The sequence below is a fragment of the Choloepus didactylus genome, chromosome 7 (assembly GCF_015220235.1).
Source record: "Choloepus didactylus isolate mChoDid1 chromosome 7, mChoDid1.pri, whole genome shotgun sequence".
Classification (NCBI taxonomy): domain Eukaryota; kingdom Metazoa; phylum Chordata; class Mammalia; order Pilosa; family Megalonychidae; genus Choloepus; species Choloepus didactylus.
Genome location: NC_051313.1, coordinates 90,470,551 through 90,497,092, shown reverse-complemented (window position 1 = coordinate 90,497,092; position 26,542 = coordinate 90,470,551). Strand labels below are relative to the sequence as shown.

The 26,542-nt window shown below is 37.6% G+C and overlaps 1 protein-coding gene across 1 annotated transcript in view; it reads right to left on the bottom strand.

The window, feature by feature from the left end:
* The window catches only part of EYS (eyes shut homolog), a 1,792,869-nt gene that overhangs the window by 52,805 nt on the left and 1,713,522 nt on the right, over positions 1-26,542 (bottom strand). Inside the window, 5 exon segments of the mRNA XM_037844664.1 lie at positions 6,871-6,972; positions 6,974-7,049; positions 22,575-22,713; positions 23,655-23,686; positions 23,689-23,820. Coding sequence (XP_037700592.1) covers positions 6,871-6,972; positions 6,974-7,049; positions 22,575-22,713; positions 23,655-23,686; positions 23,689-23,820 — 481 coding nt within the window.

Genomic DNA, 26,542 nt, shown 5'->3' with positions numbered 1-26,542 from the left:
TTGGCCATGGGAAGCTCCTTCAAGTTGGTTCTTATGTCCATCCATCCTACTTCCTTCATTTTGTCAGCATTTTTTTTACTTTCTGCCATCACAAGATGTATTTTCCCTGTTCCAGCCTTGCAATTAACCATTTATTCCAAGGAACATGGTTCATTTTACTGAAGAATGATATTTAAAACAAGATCTGGGTGCTAGTTGTGCTCATTGCTAAGAGGGTACCATTGCTTCTGAGGCCTCTTAGCAGAGAGGGCTAGGAAATAAATGTTTATATACTCACATGCACATACCTATATTTGTTTCTATATTCTACATTTATTTCTATATCCATCTAAACCATGCCCCTATGAAAAATAAATGTACTAGCTAGAATACAATATTGGTGTACTTTTTGTCTTTTGTCTTGGTCAAAATACTGCTTTCCAGTTTACTTAGGTTAGTTCTTTTCTTCTTATGGTTGTTATTCATTTGTAATACAGTTCATTTCATTTTTTTTTTCTGTTGGTATTCTTTTTTAGATTTTCCCTATAACCTGCTTGAAATTATGTATGTATATACTTATGGTATGTGAAGAATTACTATTGCTTAAAGAGCCAAAGTTTTACAAAAAGTTATACTCAAAAGTGTCCCTCTTCTAATACTCTATTCCTATTAATCCATTCTTTCCATTCTGTTCCCATGCCCTGTATAAATAACCAATTTTTTTTTTTTTTAAATTTCTGGTTTACTACATAATATGTTCTTTAGGTCATCCACCTCTTCAGTTTTTTTTTTGTTTTTTTTGTTTTTGTCCCCTTGAGAGTCATATATTAAACTCTTCCATAATTAGTGTCTTGTGTTATTGGGTGTGTTTTATTTTTGTGGTGATTTGTAGTTTTTATCATTAAAAGGTGCCTTTCTTTGTCAAGTTTAATGCTTTTTGGCTTGAATTCTACTTTGTCTGCTATCAGGATCATTACCTCTGCTTTCTTTTTGTAACAAGAGGACTAACCTATTTTGTCTACTTCACTATCGCTGCACATTAATTTCTTTATAAGACCAAATATATTCTTTCTGACTAATTTGTTTCAGTGTTCAATTAACTCTGAATCTTGTGCTGAGAAATTAAATAAAATAAGAAAATTACAAAAAACAATCCCTAGAAGTCTAGTTTTATAAATTTTAATCCTTTTTCACTCAATTTCTTCAATATACCAGATTTGAATTAATTTAGACTTGACTCTTCTCCTAACCCTCCTTCCACAATTTTATATTCAATAGGCCACAAAATACCATCTATGTGTCTTTGCAATGTCTTCTAAATTAATTTATTTATTTCCTTTTCTATAGCCATTTTAAAAATCCAGCTCCTTATAAAGTGTATTTCCAAAACAGTCTCCTAGTGACCCCCCCAATATAACCACACTGCAAAGGGATGTCAAGATGACTTGCAAACATCTTCCTTACCATAGCTCTTTCCTGTCCAGGAATTGTTTATCTCATTCTTAGGAGAAATCAAATCTCTTATGAGGACATGGAAGGTCCTCATTCTTCCTACTTCCTCAGTCCCATTTCTAATAGCTAATCAATAAAATATCATATTATAGTCATTTGGTCTTTATTATCATGACCTCACACAACTTGCTTTTCCTTACATTTGTTTTTGAGCTTAGAAGCTTTGGCATAAAATTTCCTTCCACTTTTTCATTGAATATCTATTCATTGTTTCATTCATCCAACAAATATTTTCTGAGTGCCTAATCTTTGCTAGGCATGGAGGACAGAATGGTAGCATGAAAGATCAGGTCCATTGCTAGGGGAAAATAACCAGCATATAAGCAAGCAAACAAGCAAAACAAATAAAGTCAGAGAGTGCTATCTTATGGAGACAGTAAAAGATGACGATGTAATAGAGAATGAATAGAAGGAAGGATAGTTTTGGGTGGATGCTAAGGGAGGGCCTTTCTGAAGAAGTGACAAGAAAGAGGCAGCCAAATGAATAAGTCTACATTGCATCAGTCTGGAAACAGAAATGAGCTTGGTGTGCTCAAAGGATAGAAATATGCTAACTGGACTTAATCATAGTGAACAAGGGGTAAGAGAGGCAGTCCAAGAGATTGCAGGGACTATATTGTGTAGTGCCATGTAGGCCACGGTGAAAAATTTAGCTATTATTCTACACCTCCTGAAATGCCATTGGAGGGTTTTAGAGGAAGAAATGGCAAGATCTAATGACCATCTTCACCCCTACCACATTCCCCCAGAAGCATTACCTCATCAATCCATGAACTATGGTTAGCAGCAGTTTGAACTTTTGTTTTTTTTTAACTTTCAAATTACAATTTAATAAGTAGCTTTAGAACAGATTTCAAAGGATGCTATGGATTACAGTACCGCCATTTCAATTCTTTCCTTCTAGCTATTATTATATTTTATTACCCTAGCAACTAGGAAGCAGAAAATTATATAGAGATTTGGTATTTATAATCCTTTGTTAAATTCCCACTTCTCCTTTTAAAGCCTTCAACTGGTTGCCTTCTCTTATTGTTGAAGGCAATCCCCTAAATTGTAGATGCAATCATCTTACAGATTATTTAAGTCTATGAAATATCCTCACAGTAATAATCAGGCCATTGCTTGCTTATCCAAACAACTGGGCATCATAATCTGGCCAAGTTGACACATGAACTTAACCATCAAAGACACTCAAGCAAGCTTTGTGGAAAGGTTCACGTGGCAAGGAACTGAGGCTCCTGCTAGCAGATATGTGAGAGAGCTATCTTGAAAGTGGATTCTTTAGTCTCAGTCAAGCCTTCAGATGACTGCAGACCCAGCTGACATTTTGACTACAACCCTACAGGAACCACCTAACTAAGACTCCCCATATTCCTGACTCTCAGAAGTGGTGTCAGATTTAATAAATATTTATTGATTTAAGCCACTAACTTTCAGAGTAATTAGCTACTCAGCACACATTGTACAGCTGTTGGCCCCACAGTGGGATTTTGACCAGTAAAAAAGTCCACTTGTAATTCACATGATGGGGATGGGGCAAATAAGGACTACCCTATTACAACCTTCTTTTAGATCCTGAGGGACAATATTCTCCTCATATTTTCATAGAAAATCTGTTCAGTATATTAACAGTGAGCAACCATGATTTCTAAATAGAAGGAATGTGATCAAGAACTATAAACACAATTATTGAAAAGAAACATTTATCAAAGTATTTATAGACACTGCATAACTCTCCTTCCTTCTGTAAATTGTTAAGTTTAATGCTGAGACAGGACTCATAGACCTTGTTTAAGAGCAACTCACTAGCTGCTGTGGGTTAATTCCATCAGCTTTCCAAAAGAAGGAAAAAAAATCATCATATGGTAGTTCACATCACTTTCCCCTGGATGAGATTATCCAGGGAAAGCACAGAAAGAGAGAAGAGTGCTTAAGTGATTTCATCTATTCCCAGGGATTTAAAATACCATCCTAAATCTGTTCTTACAAATTTGTAACTCTAGTCCAGACCACTCCCCTGAGCCCCAGCTTCATGTATCTAACTGCCTCCATGATGTCTCTATTTGGATATCTCATAGAGATCCCAGACTTAAAATGCCTAACACAGACTTTTGATTTCCCCTTTCAAACTTGTTCCCCCATGGATTTTACGGTGGTATACTTATCCATCTAGTTGTTCAAATTAGAAACTTAGGAATCCACCTTGATTCCTCATTCTCTCAGAGAGAGAAAAAAATAACAGCTAGGAAGCACCAAAAGGAAAGACAGCATTAAACTAAAGTAGAATAAAGAGACAACATCACCAATGCCAAGAGTCCCATACCCTTCCCCCATGTCCTGCCCCCCCCATATGCATTTAGCTTTTGTTATATTAAAGGAAGCATTATACAATGTTTCTGTTAATTATAGTCTCTAGTTTGCATTGATTGTGTTTTCCTCCCAATCCCACCCTATTTTTAACACCTTCCAATGTTGGTATTCATTTGTTCTATCTCATGTAAAAACATATTTTATCACAATTGTTGAGCACTCTAGGTTCCCCTGAGTTATACAGTCCTAGTCTCTATATTTCCTCTTTCCTTCTGGTGTCCCACATGATCCTAACCTTCCTCTTTCAACCATACTCACAGTCATCTTTGTTCAGTGTACTTACATTGCTGTGCTACTAGTTCCCAAAATCGTGTTCCAAACCTCTCACTCCTGTCTTTTCCTTTTTGTCCGTAGTTCTCCCTTTAGTGTTTCCTGTAGACAGGGTATCTTGTTCACAAACTCTGTCATTGTCTGTTTGTCAGAGAATATTTTAAGCTCTCCCTCATATTTGAAGCACAGTTTTGCTGACTATAGGATTCTTGGTTGGCAGTTTTTCTCTTTCAGTATCTTAAATAGATCACCTCACTTCCTTCATGCCTCCATGGTTTCTATTGAGAAATCTGCACACAGTCTTATCAAACTTCCTTTGTATTTGATGGATTGCTTTTCTCTTGCTGCTTTCAGGATTCTCTATTTATCTCTGAAGTTTGATAATCTGATTATTAAGTTTCTTGGTGTAGGCCTATTTGGATCTATTCTGTTTGGGGTACGCTGCGCTTCTTGGATTGTAATTTTATGTTTTTCATAAGAGATGGGAAATTTTCTTTGATTATTTCCTCTATTATTGCTTCTTCCCCTTTTCCCTTCTCTTCTCATCTGGAACCCCCATGACACGTACATTCCTGCATTTCATATTGTCATTCAGTTCCTGGAGACATTGCTCATATTTTTCCATTATTTTCTCTATCTGTTCTTTTATTTGTAGGCTTTCAGATATCTGGTTTTCCAGTTCCTGAGTGTTCTCTTCTGCCTCTTGAGATCTGCTGTTGTATGTCTGCATTGTGTTTTTCATCTCTTGTGTTGTGCCTTTCATTTCCATAGATTCTGCCAGTTTTTTCAAACTTTTGAGTTCTATCTTATGTTCACTCAGTGTTTTCATTATATGCTTCATCTCTTTTGCCATATCTTCCCTAAACTTTTTGAATTGATTTAGTATTAGTTGTTTAAATTCCCGTATCTCAGTTGAAGTGTAAGTTTGTTCCTTTTACTGGGTCATAACTTTGTTTTTCTTAGTGTAGATTGTAGTTTTCTGTTGTCTAGGTATCTGGTTTCCTTGGTTACCCCAAACATGTTCTTCCAGACCAGAATGGGCTCAGGTCTTGGAAGGAGGAAATAGTATCCTTTTTCCTGAGGGTGTCTTCAATTGATACACCCTGTGATGCCTCAGATCACTGTGTTTTCTGCCTAGCAGGTGGCACCTGTCAGCCTGTAGCTCCCAACTGGTGTAAGCAGGTATGGCCTGTGGCTGTTTTCCCCAGGCTCTGGGGTCTGGTTCTGAATGGAAGGCAGGTGGTAGAGCTTTTTCCTCTTAGGGAAGATACACCCCCCGGGGAGAGGTCATTTACATTCAAATAGTCTCTCTGCCTGTGCTATCTCCACCCCTGCCTGGGTCAGAGAGCTGGGAACTGAAAATGGCTGAGGCTTTCTCCACTGAGCCAAAAAAGGGACAGAAATCACCCCTTCAGGGCCAAGTCCGTGGCCACCCTCAGTTTCACCCATTGGCCCGAGACAGCACCCAGTCCTCTGGGCTTCCCCTTCCTCTCAGAGGGGTCCTCCAGCTCCCCAAGGGCAGTCATTACCAAAAACCTCTGTCTGCTTGTTGGGGATTTGTAGCTTGAATTGAGCAGTCCACGCTTGTTAATTAAAACCCCAGTTTGAGCTCAGCTGAGCTTTATTGGCTTGTAGGGAGACAGCTGCTCCCCAGCACCGTGAGGCTTTGCAGTTTGCCATGGGGGAGGGGGCTCTCAGCTCAGGTCTGCAGTTTTTACTTACAGATTTTATGCTGCAATCTCAGGCATTGCTCCCAATTCAGGTTGGTGTATGATGAGTGGATGGTCATGTTTGCCCCCCACAGTTCCAGATTATTTACTAGTTGTTCCTAGTTGTTTATTAGTTGTTCCAGGGGGACTAACTAGCTTCCACTCCTCTTTATGCTGCCATCTTAGCTCCCTGAACTTTGCTTTTGATAATTGTTTAATGAAGCAGTGGAGGGCAGTTGTTTATGGAGGTTAAGGGATTCACTCAGGGCTTTTAAAACCACTCCCTTAATCCTTGTCCTCCAGTGGAGTTTCTGATACCTCCTTTCCCCAACTGCTTTACAGTGAGCCAATGCTACTGTTGAAGTGCACCTACCTTTTGATGTGCCCTATGTGGAAAAAAAATGACAAATCACTTTTCTAGCTGTCTCAAGTATGAGACACAAGAAATTCATGAATAGCTGGAGTGAAAGAAACTGAAGGTCAGAGTGTTTACTTCCTCTTTCTTTGGAATATTCCTGGAGCCCCTCATATACTACTTATGCATGAAGCAAATGCTCAACAAAATTAGGTTAAATAAAAAAATCATTTATAAGATGACTTTCCTTTGTTTTTTTCTTCCACTCAGCAGGTCCATGTTTTGCCTCATAATAAAGTAATCAGTGAAATTGTGTTGACTAGTGCCCCCCTAGGAAGGATCCTTCCTAAAGGAACTCAAATTTGAAGATGAAAGCAAATCTCAATCTACAAACCTATGCATGATTAACGTCTTTGGTAACTCTCTCAGTATGTAGATAACTTTCCCTTGGTCTCTGGAATGTGATATAGTGATTCATTTTCATTGTTTAAAAGAATTGAGAAGATAGCATCAATTCTGTGCTGTTAAGATTTCTAGTTGCCTTTACCTGTCTTCCCGTCATCTAACAAGTCTATATAAAAACATTTTAAACATGAGCATTGGTTTGTTTTACTGTTCATACATGCAGCATGTCAGAATAACTGCTACTTTCTTTCCTTATAATGTCATACTTACTAAACAGTAGATCCACTTTTTATGCATGTCCCACCATTGCCACATTTCACTAAACTGCAAGGAGAAGCATCACACTGACCAGCATTACGTCCAGCATTTGGGTCCCTCATGATTTCCCAGGCCTTTGAAATGACCATCTTTCCCAGTGTGAACTTGAATATTGAATATATATCCTTGAAGAAAGGCAAAAATATTTCATATTAGAAAAAAGAAGAGTGTATAAAATAATAAGACAATTATTTTTATTTTTAAAATAACATTCTTTGACATTATAGAAGTAATACCTGTCAATTTTAAGAAAAAAAAAAAAAAATAGAAAAGCCCAGAAACACACAGAGAATTAAAAAAATCCATAATATTGATACTGATTAAAAGCAGTGGGTTCTCTGCTCATGCACTCAAATGACCAATTCTCAAGACACTGGGGTTTCAAAGAGAGAAAGAGTTTATTATTAAGCATGAAGCAGAAGATCAGACAGACTTTTGGCCTAAAAATCTTTCTCCTGAGTCTAAGGAGGTCAGGATTTTTAAGGATTCCAATAAGGGGAGATAGAGTTGTTACCATTACATCACATCTAAACAAGGCTGAGACTAGGTTAGAATAACCATTGCAATAGTAAGTATACACAGGGCTGACACTAACTGAGTTTCAGTAATTTCAGGTATTAACTTCTGGCTTCTCTCTATCAATATAGAAAGAAAAAAAATCTGTATCGTGATTCAGTAATCATAATCATTTATTAGTTCTTAATTTCTCAGTTACGATATCACCACCTCAGAGAAGACCACTATTAACATTTTGGCATAAATATATTTACAGTATATTTTTGCTATGCTTACAATAATTAGTTATACTTTCTTTTAAGCAAAAATGGACTCTCCCATTAAATTACCCAACTGTCAAAGATAAACTGAGGCAATTAAAAATTTTTGTTAAAGTTTTCTGGGCAATAAGTAATTCACAAATCAGGCAGCACCAAATGAAATGTGATAAGGAGCTCCCTTCATTGTGGAAAGGGGAAGCTGATATAGGACAATTATGGAAGCAAGCAAGGAAATGTTCTGATTGGCCAACATTAAGTTTCCATTTTACATAGGGAAGTCTTCCAGAATGAGGAGCGGATATACTTTGATTAGTATGGTGTGCTTGTCCACTCCAATAAGCTGTCTCTCTTGGACTGAAATTGGTTTATCACCGGGTGTACTTATCTGAAATTCTATAGGGTGAGTTCCATTGTTCCATTTTCTTGAAAATTTGATCCTGAAGATCAATTGTTTTTGTCTTTTGGGAAATTTTTTCCTAGAAAGGGTCTCTCCTGGCAATGCCCAATGCAGGTGGCCATTTTATTTTACTTGACACAACATATAGCATTATAACAAAAAAGGTATTCTTTCATAAATGTCACTAATTCTTTTCTCATGCCATTAACTATTCTTAAATGACTGAATAATATTCTAATATTTTATAATATATTTAATCACCTTTTGATTATTGGGCAATTCACTCATCTCTACCCTTATTAGAAATAAGGCTATAATGAACTTCATTGTGTGTGTGTGTGTGTATATATATATATATATATATATATATACACCTTTGTGTATTTGCTAGTCACTTTCTTAGTATAAATTTTTATAAGTGGAATTATCAGGCTAAAAGATATGGATCTTTGAAGTGTGCCCAAGCATCCCCCATAGACACCGTATACAGTTATGCTTCCCCCTAACCTCATATTGACCTGTTTGCTTCTTCACATGTGCCACAATGCAAGGCACTCTCATTCTGTTTCACTTTTTTCCATCAGATAAGTGAAGGAATACTCTTTTGCTAAAACCTTTGCTATATTTATTGGTCATTTGTAATTTTTCCTTCTCAGTGGCTTATTACATTCTCTTTTCTCTATATATTCACCCTTTTAAATATTTAATTGGAAGATATCTTTGTACACTGAGCATGTTAGTCCTTTGTTATATATTATAAATACTTTCTCCAATTCATTATTTGCCGTTTAATTTTGCTTCTGTGTTGAGTTTTTTTTTTGCTTTGGATATAGAAATGTTTAAAATGGTTATGTCATCAAATTAATTTTTTTTCTTTTTTCAGGGATTCTGCCTTTGCACATATTTTTAGAAAAGTATTTTCCACCCTAAGATTAGATAAATATGAACAAAAATGGCAATACAATGAAAATTTTGGAATGAAAATGTTTGGGGTACTGAAATGTATTGTAATTTTACTCATTTATTTCAGCATATACTCAGAATTTGTTTATGAAGTACTTTCAAGTCAATATGGGTGTTAACCATACATAGGATGTGTAAACAGATAAAGGAAAGGCCCATTGGATTTTATTTACAAAACATTTCCAGAAGCTAAACATGTGGAACAATTCCACATGATGGAGAAAAAAAATCAGTTGTTTTGAAAGGTCAGGAATTCACTTTCCAACTTCATTTTCAATGATAAGCACCATTCTCAGTATGCATCTGTATTTTCTTATTTTAAGAAAACAGTGATTGTTCTTCCTTAGGTTTAATCTTTATTCTTCATCCAAGTACTACCATCTACTAATACACAAAAACCACTAAAATAACATACTGCATTAAACAATGAGTGAATTCTAGTTGCTTTATATTGAATAACCAAACAATTCAACTAAAAAAGCAGGGTGTCCATGCCTTTAGTAGTGTGAAACGCACTCTACAGAGAGCAAAAGTATAGTAGAGGATGGAGAGAGTTGGGTCAAGTTGAAATATAATCTCTGTTTCACAATGGCTGAATGACCCAAAGCCTAAGCAGTGTCAATCTTTTCACCTTTAAAATTGAGAAATAAATAACTACCCTCTGGGTTAATCCAGAAGAATGAGTGAGATAGTATACATAAAGAGCTTAGTATAATGCTTGGCAATTAATAGGTCATCTATTCTACCCCTCCTTCCCCTCCATTTCCTCAGAAATTCTCCACTTCTTTTATAAAATTGGAGATTATTTTTCAGAAAAAACTAAAAAACTTTGAGATGCTAATCCTAGGGTTTTGAAATTTTTATAGTTGTTTGCTAAGAAAAACATCATTAAAATGACTATTATAAAAATTAGTGCCTAAAAATGTTCATTTTAAGCAATCCATTTTTTCCCTGGTGGATAGATAATTTTATTATGAGGAATTGATGAAATTAGTTTTTTTGTGAAAAGAAGTGGCAATGATGTATTTAGAGACACATTTATCCATTACATATAGTTAAATGTAATTATTTGATAGAGAGATGCTTCATGTTAGTCAACATATCATGCAGTTTAAAAGCAACTATAGTAGAGGATATTTGTAGAATATATTATATAATTTCACTTCTACTAATATTTATGCTTTTTGACACAGGAGATAAAACATAATCTGCTTAGTATACCACCATGATATACGGCATTCAATACGTATATCCTGAATGTAACAAATTAGTTATGATAGGCTTTTGGAAACAAGTATATATTGGAAAGCAGGATGAACTAGGTACCTAATAAGTGATAGCTTCTTTTTTTTTCTTTTTTCCTTTTAGAAGACAAAGTAGTTTTAAGTTATTGCAGTAAGCTCATTATTTTTTCCTTATGGGCTCTGGTTTGAAAAATCCCATGCAATAAATAAAACAAAGAGAGAGTGACATCATCAACATGATGAAGTAAGACATCCCTGGAAAAATTTCCCCTCAGAAATAATGAATAAAAGGGCAAATTTTCACTTGCTTGGAACTCTGGGGGACAACACAGACTGTAGAAAGATTCCACAAATGCAGAATTGAATTTAAAAAAACACAAAAAAAGAAGATAAGAGATCTGCAACTTTGATCTGCCAGCCTGGACCCCTCCCCCTCACTAGGTCCCATATGGTTTAAAAGTAATACAGCAGCAACATTGTAGCCTGGGCACTTCCTGCTGTAGTTGCAGACCATAGGAAAACTCAGAGCAGCAATTTAGAACTCAATGCATATTCAAACATGGGGACCCAAGGCCACAAAGATCCCAGCTGGAGCCCACGCAGTCAGGGAGGCCATGCTTACGAAAGGGCCCCCAGGAAACAAAAGAGACCCGCAGCAGAACTGTTGGCAAGAGGTGCACACACCCAACCACAAGATCATTTCCACTGATGCAGAAAAGGCGTTTGACAAAATCCAGAACCTCTTCTTGATAAAAATATTTGGAAAACTAGGAATAGTAGGAAACTTCCTCAACATGTTATAGGGCATATATAAAAAACTCACAGCTAACATCATACTCAATGGGGAAAGATTGAAAGCTTTCCCTCTAAGATCTGGGACAAAACAAAGATGCCCACTGTCATGACTGTTATTAAATATTGTACTGGAAGTTCTAGCCAGAGTAATGAGGTGAGAAAAAGAAATAAAAGTCATCCAAAACTTTCAATGTTTGTGGATGACATGATCCTATATAGAAAGTTCTGAAAAATCTACAAGAAAGCTACTAGAGCTAATAAACAAATTTAGCAATGTGGCAGGGTATAAGATCAACATGACAAAATCAGTAGTGTTTCTATACACTAGAAAAACAATCTGATGAGGAAATTAAGAAAAAATTCCATTTATGGTAGCAACTAAAAGAATCAAATATCTAGGAATAAATTTAACCAAGGATGTAAATGACTTATATTCAGAAAACTACAAAACACTGCTAAAAGAAATCAAAGAAGACCTAAATAAATGGAAGGGCATGACATGCTCATGGATTAGAAGATTAAATTTTGTTAAGATGCCACTTCTACCCTCCCTAAGCAGTTTATGGATTCACTGCAATCCCAATCAAAATTCTAATAGCCTTCTTTGCAAAAATGGAAAAGCCAATTATCAAACTTATTTGGAAGAATAATGGGCCCCAAGTAGCCAAACCATCTTTAAAAAGAAAATAGTTGGAGGACTCACACTTCCCAAATTTAAAATTTATTACAAAGCTACAATGCTCAAAACAGCATGATACTGGCACAAGGGCAGACAGACAAACTAGTGAAATAAAATTGAGAGTTCAGAAATAAATCCTAACATCTATGGTCAATTGATTTTTTACAGGTTGCCAAGTCCATTCAATTGGGAAATAATAGTTTCTTCAACAAATGGTACTGGGAAAACTGGATTTCATATGCAAAAGAATGAAGGGGAACCCCTATCTCACACAATATACAAAAGTTAACTCAAAATGCATCAAAATCCTCAATATGAGAACCAAGACTATAAAACTTCTAGAAGAAAATGTAGAAATCATCTTCAGAAACTTGTGTTAGAAAATATAGATAAATGAGACCTCATCAAATTTAAAACTTTTGTGCATCAAAGGACCTCATCTTGAAAGTAAAAACGACAACCTACAGAATGGGAGAAAATATTTGGAAACCACATATCCTATGTGGGTTTAGTAGCCAGAATTTATAAAGAAATGCTACAACTCAAGCAAAAAAAAAAAAAAAAGGGCAAAATACTTGAACAGACGTTTCTCCAGAGAAGATATACAAATAGCTGAAGAGCATAAGAAAAGATGCTCAACATCATTAGCCATTAGGGAAATGCAAATAAAAACAATTTTATAGAGAGGATTTGGAGAAACAGGAACACTCATTCATTTCTGGTGGGAATGCAAAAATGGTGCAGCCACTGTGGAAGATAACTTGGCAGTTCCTCAGAAATTTAAGCATAGAATTACCATATGACCCAGCAACCCCACTTCTAGATATATACTCAAAAAAATTGAAAGCAGGAACTCGAGTAGGTATTTGCACACCAATGTTCACAGTGGTATCATTCACAATTACCCAAAGATGGAAGCAACCCAAGTGTCCATCAATAGATGAATGGATAAGGAAAATGTGGTATGTACCTACAATGGAGTATTGTGTGGCCATGTAAAGTAACCTGGTTCTGATATATGTGACAACATGGATAAAACTTGAAGACATCATGTTGAATATAATAAGCCAGATACAAAAGGACAGATATTGTATTCATTCACTGGTATGAAATAATTAGAATAAGCAAATTCATAGATTCACAAATCAGAACACAGGTTACCAGAGGCTGCTGAAGGGTAGAGAACCAGGAGTTAAAGCTTCATTGGCACAAGGTTTCTGTTTGGGGTGATGGAAAAATTTTGGTAATAGATGACGGTAATGGTAGCATAAACTGTGAATCTGATTAAGATCCCTGAATTATGTGTCTGAATGGGGTTAAAGGGGGAAACCTGAAGTTGTATACATGTTACTAAAATAAAAATTTAAAAAATCTTCCAACCAAGTTTTTAAAAAAGGACATTATTGGGACTACTGAAAAAATTGGAATATGGATTGTATGCTTTATATAAATGTTAAATTTCTTGAACTTGATAATTGTACTTAATGTGGTTACATAGTAAGTATCCCTATTTTTAAAAAACCTGAAAACAAAGAGGAATCCATTTTGTGTCCAACTTTATTCAACTGAATAGTAAGTATTCAATAATCCCTGTATTAATGAACACTAACTGCTGTAACATGGGATGTTATTTTATTGGTCATGTAAATTCCAAAATGTGGCCAGGGTGAAATGCACATGGCTCCACAGAGAGAGTGGAGGATTGTGAAGAAAGTTTTCATAGGCAAAGCCTGGAAGTGGCAAGCATCCCACTGGCAAGAACTCAGTCACATGGCCATACATAGCTGCAAGGAAGCCCTGGGAAAAGTAGTCTGGTCTCTGTCACAATTATTTATTATGTGAAAACACCATTCTATGTGCTGTGGATGATCTGTTACAAATAAAAACTATAGCTCCTGTTCTCCAGAAGCTTACCAGCTTTTCCTTTAAATTATTTTATTGAGATTGTTCACATTCTGTACAATTATCCAGAGATCCAAAGTATATAATCAATTGCCCATGGTTCTATCATACAGCTGTGCATCCATCACCACAGTTTTTTTTTTTCAATTTTTAGAACATTTTCATTACTCCAGAAAAGAAATAAAGACACACAAAAAAAGGAAACTTAAATCCTCTCACACCCCTAACCATGTCCCCCCACCATTACCAATTCATAGTATTGGTACAGTACATTTGTTACTGTTGATGAAAGAATGTTAAATACTATTAACTGTAGTATATAGTTTGCATTAGGTATATATTTTTTCTTATATGCCCCTCTATTATTAATCCTAGTTACAGTGTCATACATTTGTTCTATTTCATGAGAGAGATTTCTAATATTGTATAGTTAATCATGGACATTGTCCACCACAAGATTCACTGTTTTATACATTCCCATCTTTTAACATCCAACTTTCCTTCTGGTGACATACATGACTCTGAGCTTCCCCTTTCCACCATCTTCACACACCATTCAGCACTCTTAGCTATTCTCACAATGTGCTACCATCACCTCTGTCCATTTCCAAATGTTTAAGTTCACCCTAGTCATACATTCTGCTCATAATAAGCAACTACTCCCCTGTTCTACATCCTGATAACTTACATTTCATGTCTATGAGTCTACATATTATAATTAGTTCATATCAGTGAGACCCTGCAATATTTGTCCTTATGTGTCTGTCTTATTTCACTCAATATAGTGCCCTCAAATTTTCTTCATCAACCCGTGTTTTTTAAGACAATTTTGTTCACACACCATACATTCTGTCCTAAGTAAACAATCAGTGGTTCCCCATATAGTCATGTATTTATGTATTCACCACCATTGCCACTGTCTGTGTAAGAATATCTCCATTTCTTCCACAAAGGAGGAGGAAGAGTCAAAGAAGGTAGAGTGACGGAGAAAAAGAAAAAAAGAAAGAGAGAGAGAAAAAACAAACCAAAACATGACAGCTAGGAAGCAACAAAAGGAAAGATGGCATTAAACCAAAGTAGAATACAGAGTCAGACAACATCACCAATGCCAAGAGTCCCATACCCTTCCCCTATGTACCCCCCTCATAAGCATTTAGCTTTGGTATATTGTCTATGTTATATTAAAGGAAGCATAATACAATATTTCTGTTAATTATAGTCTCTAGTTTGCATTGATTGTATTTTTCCCCCAATCCCAACCCATTTTTAACATCTTGCAATGTTGACATTGATTTGTTCTACCTCATGTAAAAACATATTTGTACCTTGTATCACAATTGTTGAGCACTCTAGGTTTCACTGAGTTATACAGTCCCAGTCTTTATCTTTCCTTTTTTCCTTCTGGTGTCTACATGTTCCTAACCTTCCTCTTTCAACCATATTCACAGTCATCTTTGTTTGGTGTACTTACATTGCTGTACTGCTATCTCCCCAAATTGTTTCCCAAACCTCTCACTCCTGTCTTTTCCTTTCTGTCTGTAGTGCTCCCTTTAATGTTTCTGGCCTCCTTGGTTAACGCAATCAGGTTTTCCTAGACCAGAACAGGCTCAGGTCTTGGAAGGAGGCAATAGTTTCAGGTCCCCCTGAGGGTGTGTCTTAGAAGATTGTACACCCTGTGAGGCCTCAAGTCACTGTGCTTTTCTGCCAAGCAGGTGGCGCCTGTCAGCCTGTCACTCCCGACTGGTGTAAGGAGGCATGGCCTGTGGCTGTTTTCCCCCAGGCTCTGGGGTCTGATTCTGAATGGAAGGCAGGTAGTAAAGCTTGGCACCATCTCTTTCCTCTTAGGAAAGATATACCCCCTGGGGAGAGGTTATTTGCATTTTAATAGTCTCTGACTCTGCTATCTCCACCCTTTTCTAGGTCTGAGTGCTGGGAATCGAAAATGGCTGAGGCTTTCTTCACTGAGCTGTAAAAGGGACAGAAAAACCCTCTTCAGGGTCAGTCTGCAGCCCCCCCCCCCCCCCCAGTTTCATCCGTCGGCCAAAGACAGCACCCAGTCCTCTGGGCTCCCCCTCCCTCCCAGAGAGGTCCTCCGGCTCTCCAAAGTCAGTCGTCACCAAAAACCTCTGTCTGCTTGGGGATTCATAGCTTGTATTGAGCAGTCCATGTTTCCTAATTAAAACCCCAGTTGGAGCTCAGCTGAGCTATATTTGCTTGCTCAGAGAGTGCTGCTCTCTAGCACAGTGAGGCTTTGCAGTTTGGGCCGTGGAGGAGGGGTGTCCTGGCTCAGATCCATAGTTTTTACTTACAGATTTTATGCTGTGATCTCGAGCATTCCTCCCAATTCAGGTTGGTGTATGATGAGTGGACAGTCATGTTTGTCCCCCTGCAGTTATTCCAGATTATTTACTAGTTGTTCCTGGTTGTTTATTAGTTGTTACAGGGGGACTGACTAGCTTCCACTCCTCTCTGTGTCACCATTTTCTTCCATCTCCCCTTACCAGCTTTTAAGGAACTTAAGACATACATTCTATGAATATATTTAATTATATTAGGTAGTGAAATGCTAAGTGGGAAAGGACCTGGAGATTCAGAGCCTTGGAGAAGAGAGCTTACATGGGTTCTCACTGAGGAGCAGGCCTTCGAGGCAAATGGAATTTGAAGAGGTGAAGTATGCTAATTTGAACAAGAGCTTAGAGGTAGAGAAATTAAGATACACAAGGAGGGCAGTGATATCGGTTTTGATAGAAGAAAGAAATTTTGGAGGTGAAGTCAGTGTGAAAAAATACATGGGCATTAGAAAGTAGGTAAAGAATTCAGTTTTATTCTAGAACTGATAGGATTCTTGTTGATTTTTTGAGCACGGTATCTAAAATACTGGTTTAAAAAGCTAATGTGGCTCACGAATAGACATTTCTACACTGATTTCATAGCAGCATTATTTATGATTGCCAAAAGATGGGAAAAACCCAAGTGTCCATCAACTGATGAATGGATAAACAAGATGTGGTATATACATATGATGGAATATTATACAGATATAAGAAGAGATGAAATCATGATGCACGTGACTCCATGGATAAACCTTGAGGACATTATGTTGAGTGAATTGTCAAGACACAGAAGGACAAATATCATATGGTCTCACTAATATGAACTAAATATAACTAGCAAACTCATGGTGTTAAGATCTAAAACATAGGTCACCAGAAGAAAGAATGAGGGCAGAGAATGGGGAGCTGATGCTTAATTTGTGCAGAATATGTAATAAGGTTGATTATAAATGTTTGGAAATGAATGGAGATGATGGGAGCACATTATAGTGAGTGTAAATAACAGTGATGCTACGTGGGTGTGATTATGGTTGAAAGGGAAAATTTTGGGTTGTGTATGTTACTAGAAGGAAAGTTAGAAGATAAAATATGGGAGTTTAAATATTTAAATGCAGTCATTTTGATAGGCTCAAAACAAAGCAGGCCTGCATGTGAATGGGGTTAATGTCAGGTCTAGGTTACAAACTGGACCCTGGGTCCTATTTTCTTAGAAATAGACAGAGATAGATGTCAAGTATTGCATACAGAAATCCTCATCTGAAACTCTGCAACTGAGTTGTAAATCAAGTTTGCTTCTCTGGGTCAAAGTCACTCAGATCCTCCAGGCAAGAGTGGGATGTTTAATTCTTTCTGATTTAATTTCAAACAGCAAAGCTATTGATGGTCTACGATTTTAGAGAACAAAGTTTTCAGTGAGTAATAAATCAGTCATCACTCAAAGAAGGGGGTTGTTATGACACTTTACAGCTGCAGCATGTTCTTGGGAGAAACACTGTTTCATATTAACTTGGCAGTCGGCTTTATCTGTGTCTGTTACGTGAATGGCCAAGCAAAGTTGTACAATCTGAGCTAATTTTAATTTTTAATTCCTTCCTTCTTTAAATCTTTTCTGCACTGAATTTCCTGTTTGGGAGACATCTGTAAACCGTGGAAGTGCTTTCATTGAGAGACCTCCATATCTGTTGCCCCAAGCTTTCATTCTCTGCTCCTTTCCCCACCCGCCAGGCTGCAGCCTATACCCCCGCCTTCCCTGAAGCTTTGTGACGCAGCTCTCCATGGTGTGTTCTCATTTTTCCTAGCAGTTCCCAATTGCTTGAATCTCTCCATTTTAACTCTCTAGCTAATTAATTAGCTAATATGATTGTGTGACATCTTTGCTTGGTTGTAGCAAAAATAGAATAATACAGAGGAGACATTGAAATATTTGACTCCAGCAATCACCATGTTCTCCATCCACTGGATATTCTTTATTTCAAAGTTAAACTTCCACTCTGGTGAAAGACTCTTGGTCAACTCCCCATAATCTGATAAATTACTGTGCCAGGCAATGTAAAGGCTCATTCAGGCTTTTCCTTTGAATCTGTTCCTGAGTTCTGTCTTAGTTTCCCAGCTGCTAAAACAAATACCATACAACCAGTTTGTTTAAACAACAGGAATTTGTTGGCTTATGGTTTTGAGGAGAGAGTAGGAGAAGTTCAAAATCAAGGCATCAGCAGGGTGTTGCTTTCTCCCTTCAGACTGTGGCATTCTGGGACTGGTTGCTGGTGATCCTTGCTCCTTGGCTTTTCTACCACATGGCAATGCACATGGCTATATCTTCTCCTTTCTCCGCTGGTTCCATTGACTTCTGGCTTCTTCCTATGGCTTTCTCTCTCTATGTTTGAATTTCACATTGTTTATAAAGGACTCTAGAAATCTAGATTAAAACCTGATTCAGTTGGGCCACAACTTAACTGAAGTAACATCTTAAATAGATTATATTTATAATGGGTCCATACCCACCAAAATGCAGATAAAGACCAAACATATGTCCAAAGTGGGGTACACAATTCAATCCACCTCAAGATCCCTCAGCTATTTTCTGGCTACTTTACATGCCAAGTACAACATATCAAGAACTTAATCCTACCCTAAAGTTTAAAAGTCTGTTGTTTTGAGGTCCTGAATTACTATTAGCGGTTTAAATTATTGGTGATTTTTTCTCCTAATTCTTCTTAGATAAGAATATAAAAAGCAAGGTTTCCTGATTATTTTAAATATATTCTTTGGTGTTTTACATAACTATCAGTTATAAGAGCATAAAGTATTCTGACTAGGGAATACCTGTCTTAGGAAAAATACTCCTTTTACATATAGAAGGGAAGGATATAAATTTTATAAACTTAAATCAGATTAAAAAAAACAAACAAACCACATTAGTATATTGTTTTTCTACGTATCGATTTAATTTACATTAATTCAATTCATAGAGCAAACAATTACTGAGTCTTTGCCATGTAAAGTACTCTTTGTGTGGAAGTGTGGAGAGACAATAACAAGATCTCAGTTCTAGGAATGATTTGAGTCTTGTGACATAAAAAGTAACTTCAAAATAAATTCTACTTTTGTTTTTTTATTCAGAGGTTTCCTTCTTGCCTTTTAGTAATAGATGTTAGCTGCATTCAAATGTTTGAGTCCTGGACATGTAAGGACTTGCTTGCAACTCAGAGTGTTGAGGCACATTTTATACCTATACAAATAAAAGCAAATCATAGATACCAAAGAAACTTTGTACACCCTAAGCTTTGTACACAGTCTGGAATCTCAGGAGAACTGCATAATGGATAATAGATTTCCCCACTTTCAAAAAGTGATTTTGAATTTTACATCAGAATTAAATAGGCTTGTCAGTGACAGTAACAAATCTTAGAACACTGATTAAAACTATGAACCTTTTCCCTAGAAAAATTTATATAGGCATGCACTCAAATTTATGTATGATTTCAGAAGTTTCCGGGACTCACTGACTCTCATCCATGAACCTCAACTTGAGAACCTCAGTTTTGTAATAGATGCAACCTGGAGAGGAGAGGAAAATTCTTCTTATTAGGATAGGTAAAACAGTAAAAGCTTTGTTAACCTGACATATGTAGATTATTTAATCTGGAGAAGGATCTAATAACCTCAGTATCTTCATGATCATTGAAGGTTACCGGGCAGAAAATCTATGGCTTGTTGTGAACTAATTCCACAATGAAACTAAATAGGCTTTATTAAAAGTAAGAATTTGTATTTTAGTCTGAGAACTTCTGTATTAGTATTATTTACCAAGATTGTTCATAGAAATGTGAAAGCATAAATCAGATAATCTTTTACTGTATTTGATTTAATCATCATTCGAAAGACAAAAACCTTACCCTGATTATTAAATTCTTCAATAAAATCCTGTATTTGCTTTGTTATGTTTAATTAATATAGTGGTTTAGTATAGTGGCTTCCAAACTTAGGGAAGCATGTTAAAATGTGAATATTTAGACCTCACCCCAGAGATTTGGGTTAAGTTCTGGAATAAGGTTCAGCAATCTTTGTTTTTAAGACATTACCTTAAATCCTTTTTATAGAGCCAACAGAGATCAGCTTTTGGGAACCATAGGTTTGTAGAACAGTTACAATCTTCTCATTATGGTAGCTTGTAATACAATTTGCTGTTATTAGTAAATGCTAGTTTATAATGGAGGGAAGGCAGACATTAAGAAAGAATTCAAGAAATGAACAGTAAAGTTAGGGGCTTCTGAAGTCCTGGAGATTGTGGGCAAAGTGGCAGTTACCAAAAAAGACTGTCAAAGGATTCCTACCCTAACTAAGAACATGGCCACTAATGTGCTTCTAGGAGTGGTGAACCCTGGTGTTTCTTCCAGAAGAAGGGCCAGCTGAGTGTGTGCTGAATGCACGCTCTGCCACCCTTAAGGAAAAAATTACAGGTCTTGATGAATGCCTCTCTGCCTTCTATCATCAATATATGAAGAAAAGTTCTGATAGAAGGGAGAAAATAGCACAATAGGAAAGCAGGCAACACTGAACTTCAATAAATTTGGAAATGTCAACTTCTATGACAACAGGATGAAGCAATAAGATTTATCATTTATTGACTGCTCTCCACGTGCTGGTTGCTGGGCTAAGCACTTGTAATTATTTTACTTAACTCATAAACTCATATGAACCCTACGGGTGGGTATTTTTATTTCTACGGAGGAGAAGTCAGAGGCTCAGGTGGTTTAAGTAACAGGTTAGAAGTCACTTAGCTGCTATTGGAAATGCCTGGATGTGAAGAGAGCCAGATTCCAGAGCCTGGGCTCTTAATGGCTGTGCTGCACAGTCTGTGCAGCAGAGAAGGGGAAGCAAGTGTCTGACAGAGCTGTGCTGCCCTTTACCCCTTCACCCAGCACCACCATCTTTCCTAACACTTAGCACTTGCTATAAACTGTGTTCTCTCTCCATTAAGTCATTCTCAATACTATATAGTGTTGTTATTTCCCAATTTTACAGATGAGGCAAAGTGAGGCACAGGGAGGTAAATGACTACTAGCTGGAGTTCTGAAGCTTGTTGGTGGGGGATCTGGGGTTCATACCCAGGCAGTCAGCTTCCATGACATTGTACCAGCCTCTCACACAATGAAATTATCCAAAGTACTTACTCGAGCACTGAATATGACAGCATGTTGTGAGGACCACCCTCAGGATCTTTACTTCATAAAGTGAAAGATGTGATTCTTCACATTCATGAATTTACCCATCCCTTTTCTTGAATATAATGTTTTTAAATGCTCATTGATTTGTTATGCTTTTACAATCCTTTTTGGATTATCTCTTATTGTGAAAGAACTATTGTGCTCTCTGTTACATTTAGCATAGTGCCATAACAATCTTAAAACTATTCTTTAAGACACCCTTCTAAGAATCAGTACTGATTACATATTCAAAGAAAAAGTTTCTTTGAGAGCCATGGGAGAATGAAATAATTTTATTGGAAACTGATCTTGTATTAAATTGGATTAGCTGTGTTGCTTTCATATGTTTCAAGTATATGGCTTCCTGCATTCATGTTTAGGCAGAAATCAGTGGGAGTGTTTGTAGTTGGGGGGACTGAATTGCTGAGTCCTGCCTTTTTCTTACTGCTGTCTTTGCCCCACAGATGGATACTCCTGTCTCCCAGTGAGACTCATTGTGTCCTAGTCCCTGCTCCTCAGCTTCTGATGGAGAACAGGCTGGTTAATGAGTGGAGGCTGAGGACACCATAATGAGCAGTCCCTGGGAACTAGGGTCCACAAAACAGCTTATTTGTGCCAAGTGATTATTATAATAATTCAAAGCACATCTTTATTTCATAAATATACTGTGAGTCAGCTTTATAGGGAAGGTCTGAGTCTGTTTTCTTTTTTGAACACAGGGAGACAGACCACGGAAGTACGATTGCTTGCCATAGCACAATGTACCCCCTTAAAAATCTTGTCTTGTGGTGGCCTCTGTGGGCCATACCTTGGTGGTGTGGACAGGTTGACTGCAATCTGTCTTTCTCACCTTTTATGTAAAGTGCATTCCAGTGGTTGGGTACAAAGTTAGATAGGGTTTTCATTTTAACCATGGCTCCATGAGGTCTACCATGCTCACCCTATTTTAAGCAGCAGTCTACCCTCCTGAAACCCCGTGTCATATTCTTCTTTTTCTCTTTATTCCATAGAATATCACCTTATACTACTATTTAATTTACTTATTTATTCTATTGGTGTTTTTGTCTGTTCCCTCTTCTCCTCTACTAGAATGTAAACTCACTAGTGCAGGAATCCTTGTTTTGTTCATTGAAACATCCGAAATATCTAGTGCAGTGCCTCAAATATAGCAAGTGATCAATAAGCAAAGAATGAATGAAGACTTTCAATTAAATTCAAACTCTGATAGAGTCCAATTAGAAAGCAATCCAGATTTCTGGCTTTTGAAACTAGGAAAATACTCTTTAAAAGCTTTGTCTTTTCTCACATATTTGAAACAAGTAGAAATAGTGTAAAAACAGAATTCATGTTTTATCTTGAAAACTATTTTTAAAATTGGCTCCATTCAGTAAGAGATCTGGAATGTATTCACTGTAGCCACCTACATAAAACTGACTGAAGACATTGAGACTAGCCAGTCTTCCCGGGGAGATGGCAGATTTATTTTCATTATTATCTACCTTAAAAAAAAAAAAAGTCAAGTTAATTAAAAAAGGAATTATTTCCCTAGGGTGAAATACTAAGATACTCTGTTGTTATTTCCCATTAACTAGAATAAAAAATTTTCAAAGACCTGAGTTTTGAAGAAATAATAATAATAATAATAATAATAAAACTATACTACTCAATTCTCTGCTTCTCTGCTGGTGTCTGTTTTCATGGATATATTAATATAGCAGTCATTGTTTTGCATTTCAATCAAAATCATAATTCTTCAGAGATTTGGAGCTGGCATCAACACCCACACCTCTTTAGTTTTGCCCCTCATGCTTTCTCTTCTGGAATACTGACAGCCTGCTGCTGCACCTGCTCCCTTGAGCTTGGCACTCTCACCGCCCCACCACTATCTAACTAAATACCACCACCAGAGTGATTAATTAAAAAATGGGAATCTACCATGGTACTCAATTCCCATTCTTAAATTCCTTGCTAGCTCTGATAGCTCTCTAGGTGAAAATTTGATCTTTGTAGCATGACATCTAAATCTTTTGATAATATGGAACCTGTCTATCTCTAGTCACATCTCTTGCTTCTCCCCATCTGAAAAATCTGTGTCCCAGCCACTTAAACTACTAGCATCCTTAAATCCACACTGTGGCCACTGTTCTCCACCACCCCCCCCAATTCCTATTTATTTAAAGTTATGCTTAAGCATCTCCTTTTCCAGGAAGCATTTCCTGAACCTTTCTCTCCACCCCTAATAGTGTTCAGCATCTCTCCTATTTATACTCATATCACTCAATTGCAATTATCCTTCTATTCCTCTATTTTGTGTACTTGTCCATGAGATTCATGGGGATAAACAGCATGTCCTATTTGTCTGTGTATTTTAGCACAGATTCAACAATATAGTAGCTGTTCAGGAAATGTTTGTGGGACAAATGAAGGGATGCCTCTTTACTTTCATCCAACCCGTTTGGAAGAACCTCCCGGGTGGACGATGCGGATTCCAAGGCTCAGACTGAGAGACTCGCTCCTGATAGTTGCATTGCCAGATCCCAGGTTGTAACTGTACTTCACACTGCCGTTGCGTAGGCCCACGACCAGGAAGTCATCACAATTCAATCCTGGAATGAGAGGATGCACAGGGACCGCTTACTGAAAGGGAATCCAGAATTTTAGTCAGTTTTGTTTTACTGTCGGGTTCTAAATTATAGACCAGTATGCTAATAACAGACAGCCTTTTGTCAGCATGCAGGCATATGTGCAACAGGATGTTATTATTCACACCCCCAGTAACTGTAAGGGTTTATTTCTTTGAAGTCATGAGAGTTCTGGTCAACCCAGGGGTATATACTTAGAAAAGTTGAATGACACTAAAAATCTCCCTTTTGTCTGAATGAAGTTCAGTGTGCACTTTATAATAAGTAGGACTGCTCTGGTAGTTAGAGATTCAAAAGACTGAGATAGCCTAGTACCAGCTTTGAAGTTCTCTCTATGCTTTGAGGAGAGTATAAAGAATGATTTATTCCTGCAGCTGCTCAGGGTATGCTATCATTGTTCAACAGCAAATGCATTTGGCCATATCCTCCATGACTACTTAATGGTGAATTGTTTCCATGTTCCCTTTTCTCTGTGGCTTTCTCCATCTTCTCTCTCTCCTTCTGTTAGTTCAGGGCCATCCATGCAGCCCAGAAAGTTGCAGATGTGAAGCACTTGGGATGCAGCTCTTACAGACCCATGGGAGAAGGTGGATGGTTGGGAGAAACCCAGCATTAGGCACCAGGGAAAGGCTAGCAGTGGGTTCAATAGCTTTAGGGAGGTCTGGGGATGGTCAAGGGAAGTAGGTCTTGTCAGGTGGGCCATACACACATAGGTCCAGGCAGAGCTTCTAGATGCAGGCAGAGGTGGAAGGTCTGTCCATGGAGAAGGGAGGGGACCAAATATATTATCCATTTATGAAAAGTGCTCTGTGGATGGGGTAAAAGAGGACTTTGGTACTGAGGCTTGCAGGTAGGGAACTGAGGCAAGGACTTCCAGTTGAAAGAATATCATGGAGACCCAGTAGAAGTAAGAGGTTTAATCATAAAGGACAAAGCAGAAGTGAGTCCTGGCACATGGACAAAATTTTGTATAATATGACTATGTACACTCCCCTCCTTCTTCATCTGTAAGCGTGATGCCTTGTCTACCCCTTGACTTCCACATTTAGGCTGATGAAGGCAAAAGAGAAAGAACTGCAGGGATGGGTTTTCAGGTGGTGTAGGGAGATGGGCTTCCCAAGGGACTGGAAAATGAAGGACAGAAATGTTATTTAGAGATATTTGAACTCGGCTCCTATTTACTAATGGGTCTACCATGGGATCTGAGAAGGGTTGGTTTTGAAAGCTCCCTAGGTGAGTCTAAGACCCTGGGTTGAGAGCCAGTGTGTTAAGTTCCATACCATTGATCATGCACCTTGGGAACTTAGAGCAGATCTCTCTTTTTTTCTCTCTCTCCCTCTTTGGTGATTTTTTCTCCCACTTGCAATGCTGCAGAAGGTTAGCATGCTTCTATATTTAAAATTGAAAGAACTCTCAGGAGAAAACAGACCCAGAAAGGCAGCTAGAAAGGCAGAAATGATAAAAACCATCACCAGAGATTGGAGACAGTCTTTCATGCAGTTGTTGGGGTAAAGAAGAAACAGGGAGGGAGGGCTGGGAAAGGAGAATAGTATGAGAATTTTCTGTGGGGTGTGAATGGTGATCTTTTTTGAGAAAATCTGGTTGGTATTTGAATTGTCTTCTGGTTGTCTAGATTATTGGAATGGAGAGAATGTGCTGCTAGCTGAACTGGAAGGTGGCAGGGGCTCAGATTTATTTGGACAATACTCTTCCTTCCTTTCTGTCTTTTTGCCTTTCCTCCTTCCTCCAGTTATTGAGAGCCTACTTCATGCTAGGAAAGCATTATCCACAAGAGCCTCACAACCTGGTCAAAGGATTTGTGCAATGTGTAGAAGGGGAGAAGCGGTACAGTGGGGGGCAGTATGACTGAGTGGGAAGGAGAGCTAAGAAACTCAAAATGAGATGATTTTTTGAGGTGATTTCTGAGAGAACCCAGAAAATCACAAGAAGGAGTTTGCTAGGTGGATGAGGAGAGGGGAGATGCTGAAGAGGGATGTTCAAAGCAGAGGAAATAACATTGCAAAATCCCAGAGGGAACACAGAACACAGTAAGCTTAAGGAAGTGCTGGGAACTGGGCCTGGCTCACATTTACTATCCATAGCAAGAAAGGAAAGAAAAGGAGAATGGGCCATATCTTGAAGGGCCATTTACTTTAATGAATGGTTTAAATATTTCACTGAAGACTCTCAGGAGCCATAGAAGGATTTTGAATGAGGGAATTTTATTATGTCTAGATTTTAGAAGAAATTCTCTCGCAGTAATATTAAAAATAGAGCAGAGGGAGGTAAGGAGTTTTATTGGACACTCATTCAAGTTACTCAGTAGAGGAAAGATGAGGATCTAAATAAAGGCAGTGGAAGAGAGGAAAGGGGTAAAGGGAAAAATTATGCATGATTTGCAAGGAAAATTTGAAACAGATCTGTTTGGAGTGAGGAATTGAAAAGGGCAGAATGGAAAGTTGTTCGAGTCTGGTTTAAAGAATATGGTGGAATGGCATGATCCTTGGCAGAGATAGAAATAGAAGCCTAGGAAGGAAGCACACAAGGAGAAAGAGGCCTACAGACATATCCCAGAGTGTAGGAGTCTGGATACACAAACAGGTGGGGATAAGGAGGGCCAGGGAGCCAAGCAGATCATCAGGCAGATGATAACATTCAATTTCCAAGCCATGTTGTAAATGAGAGA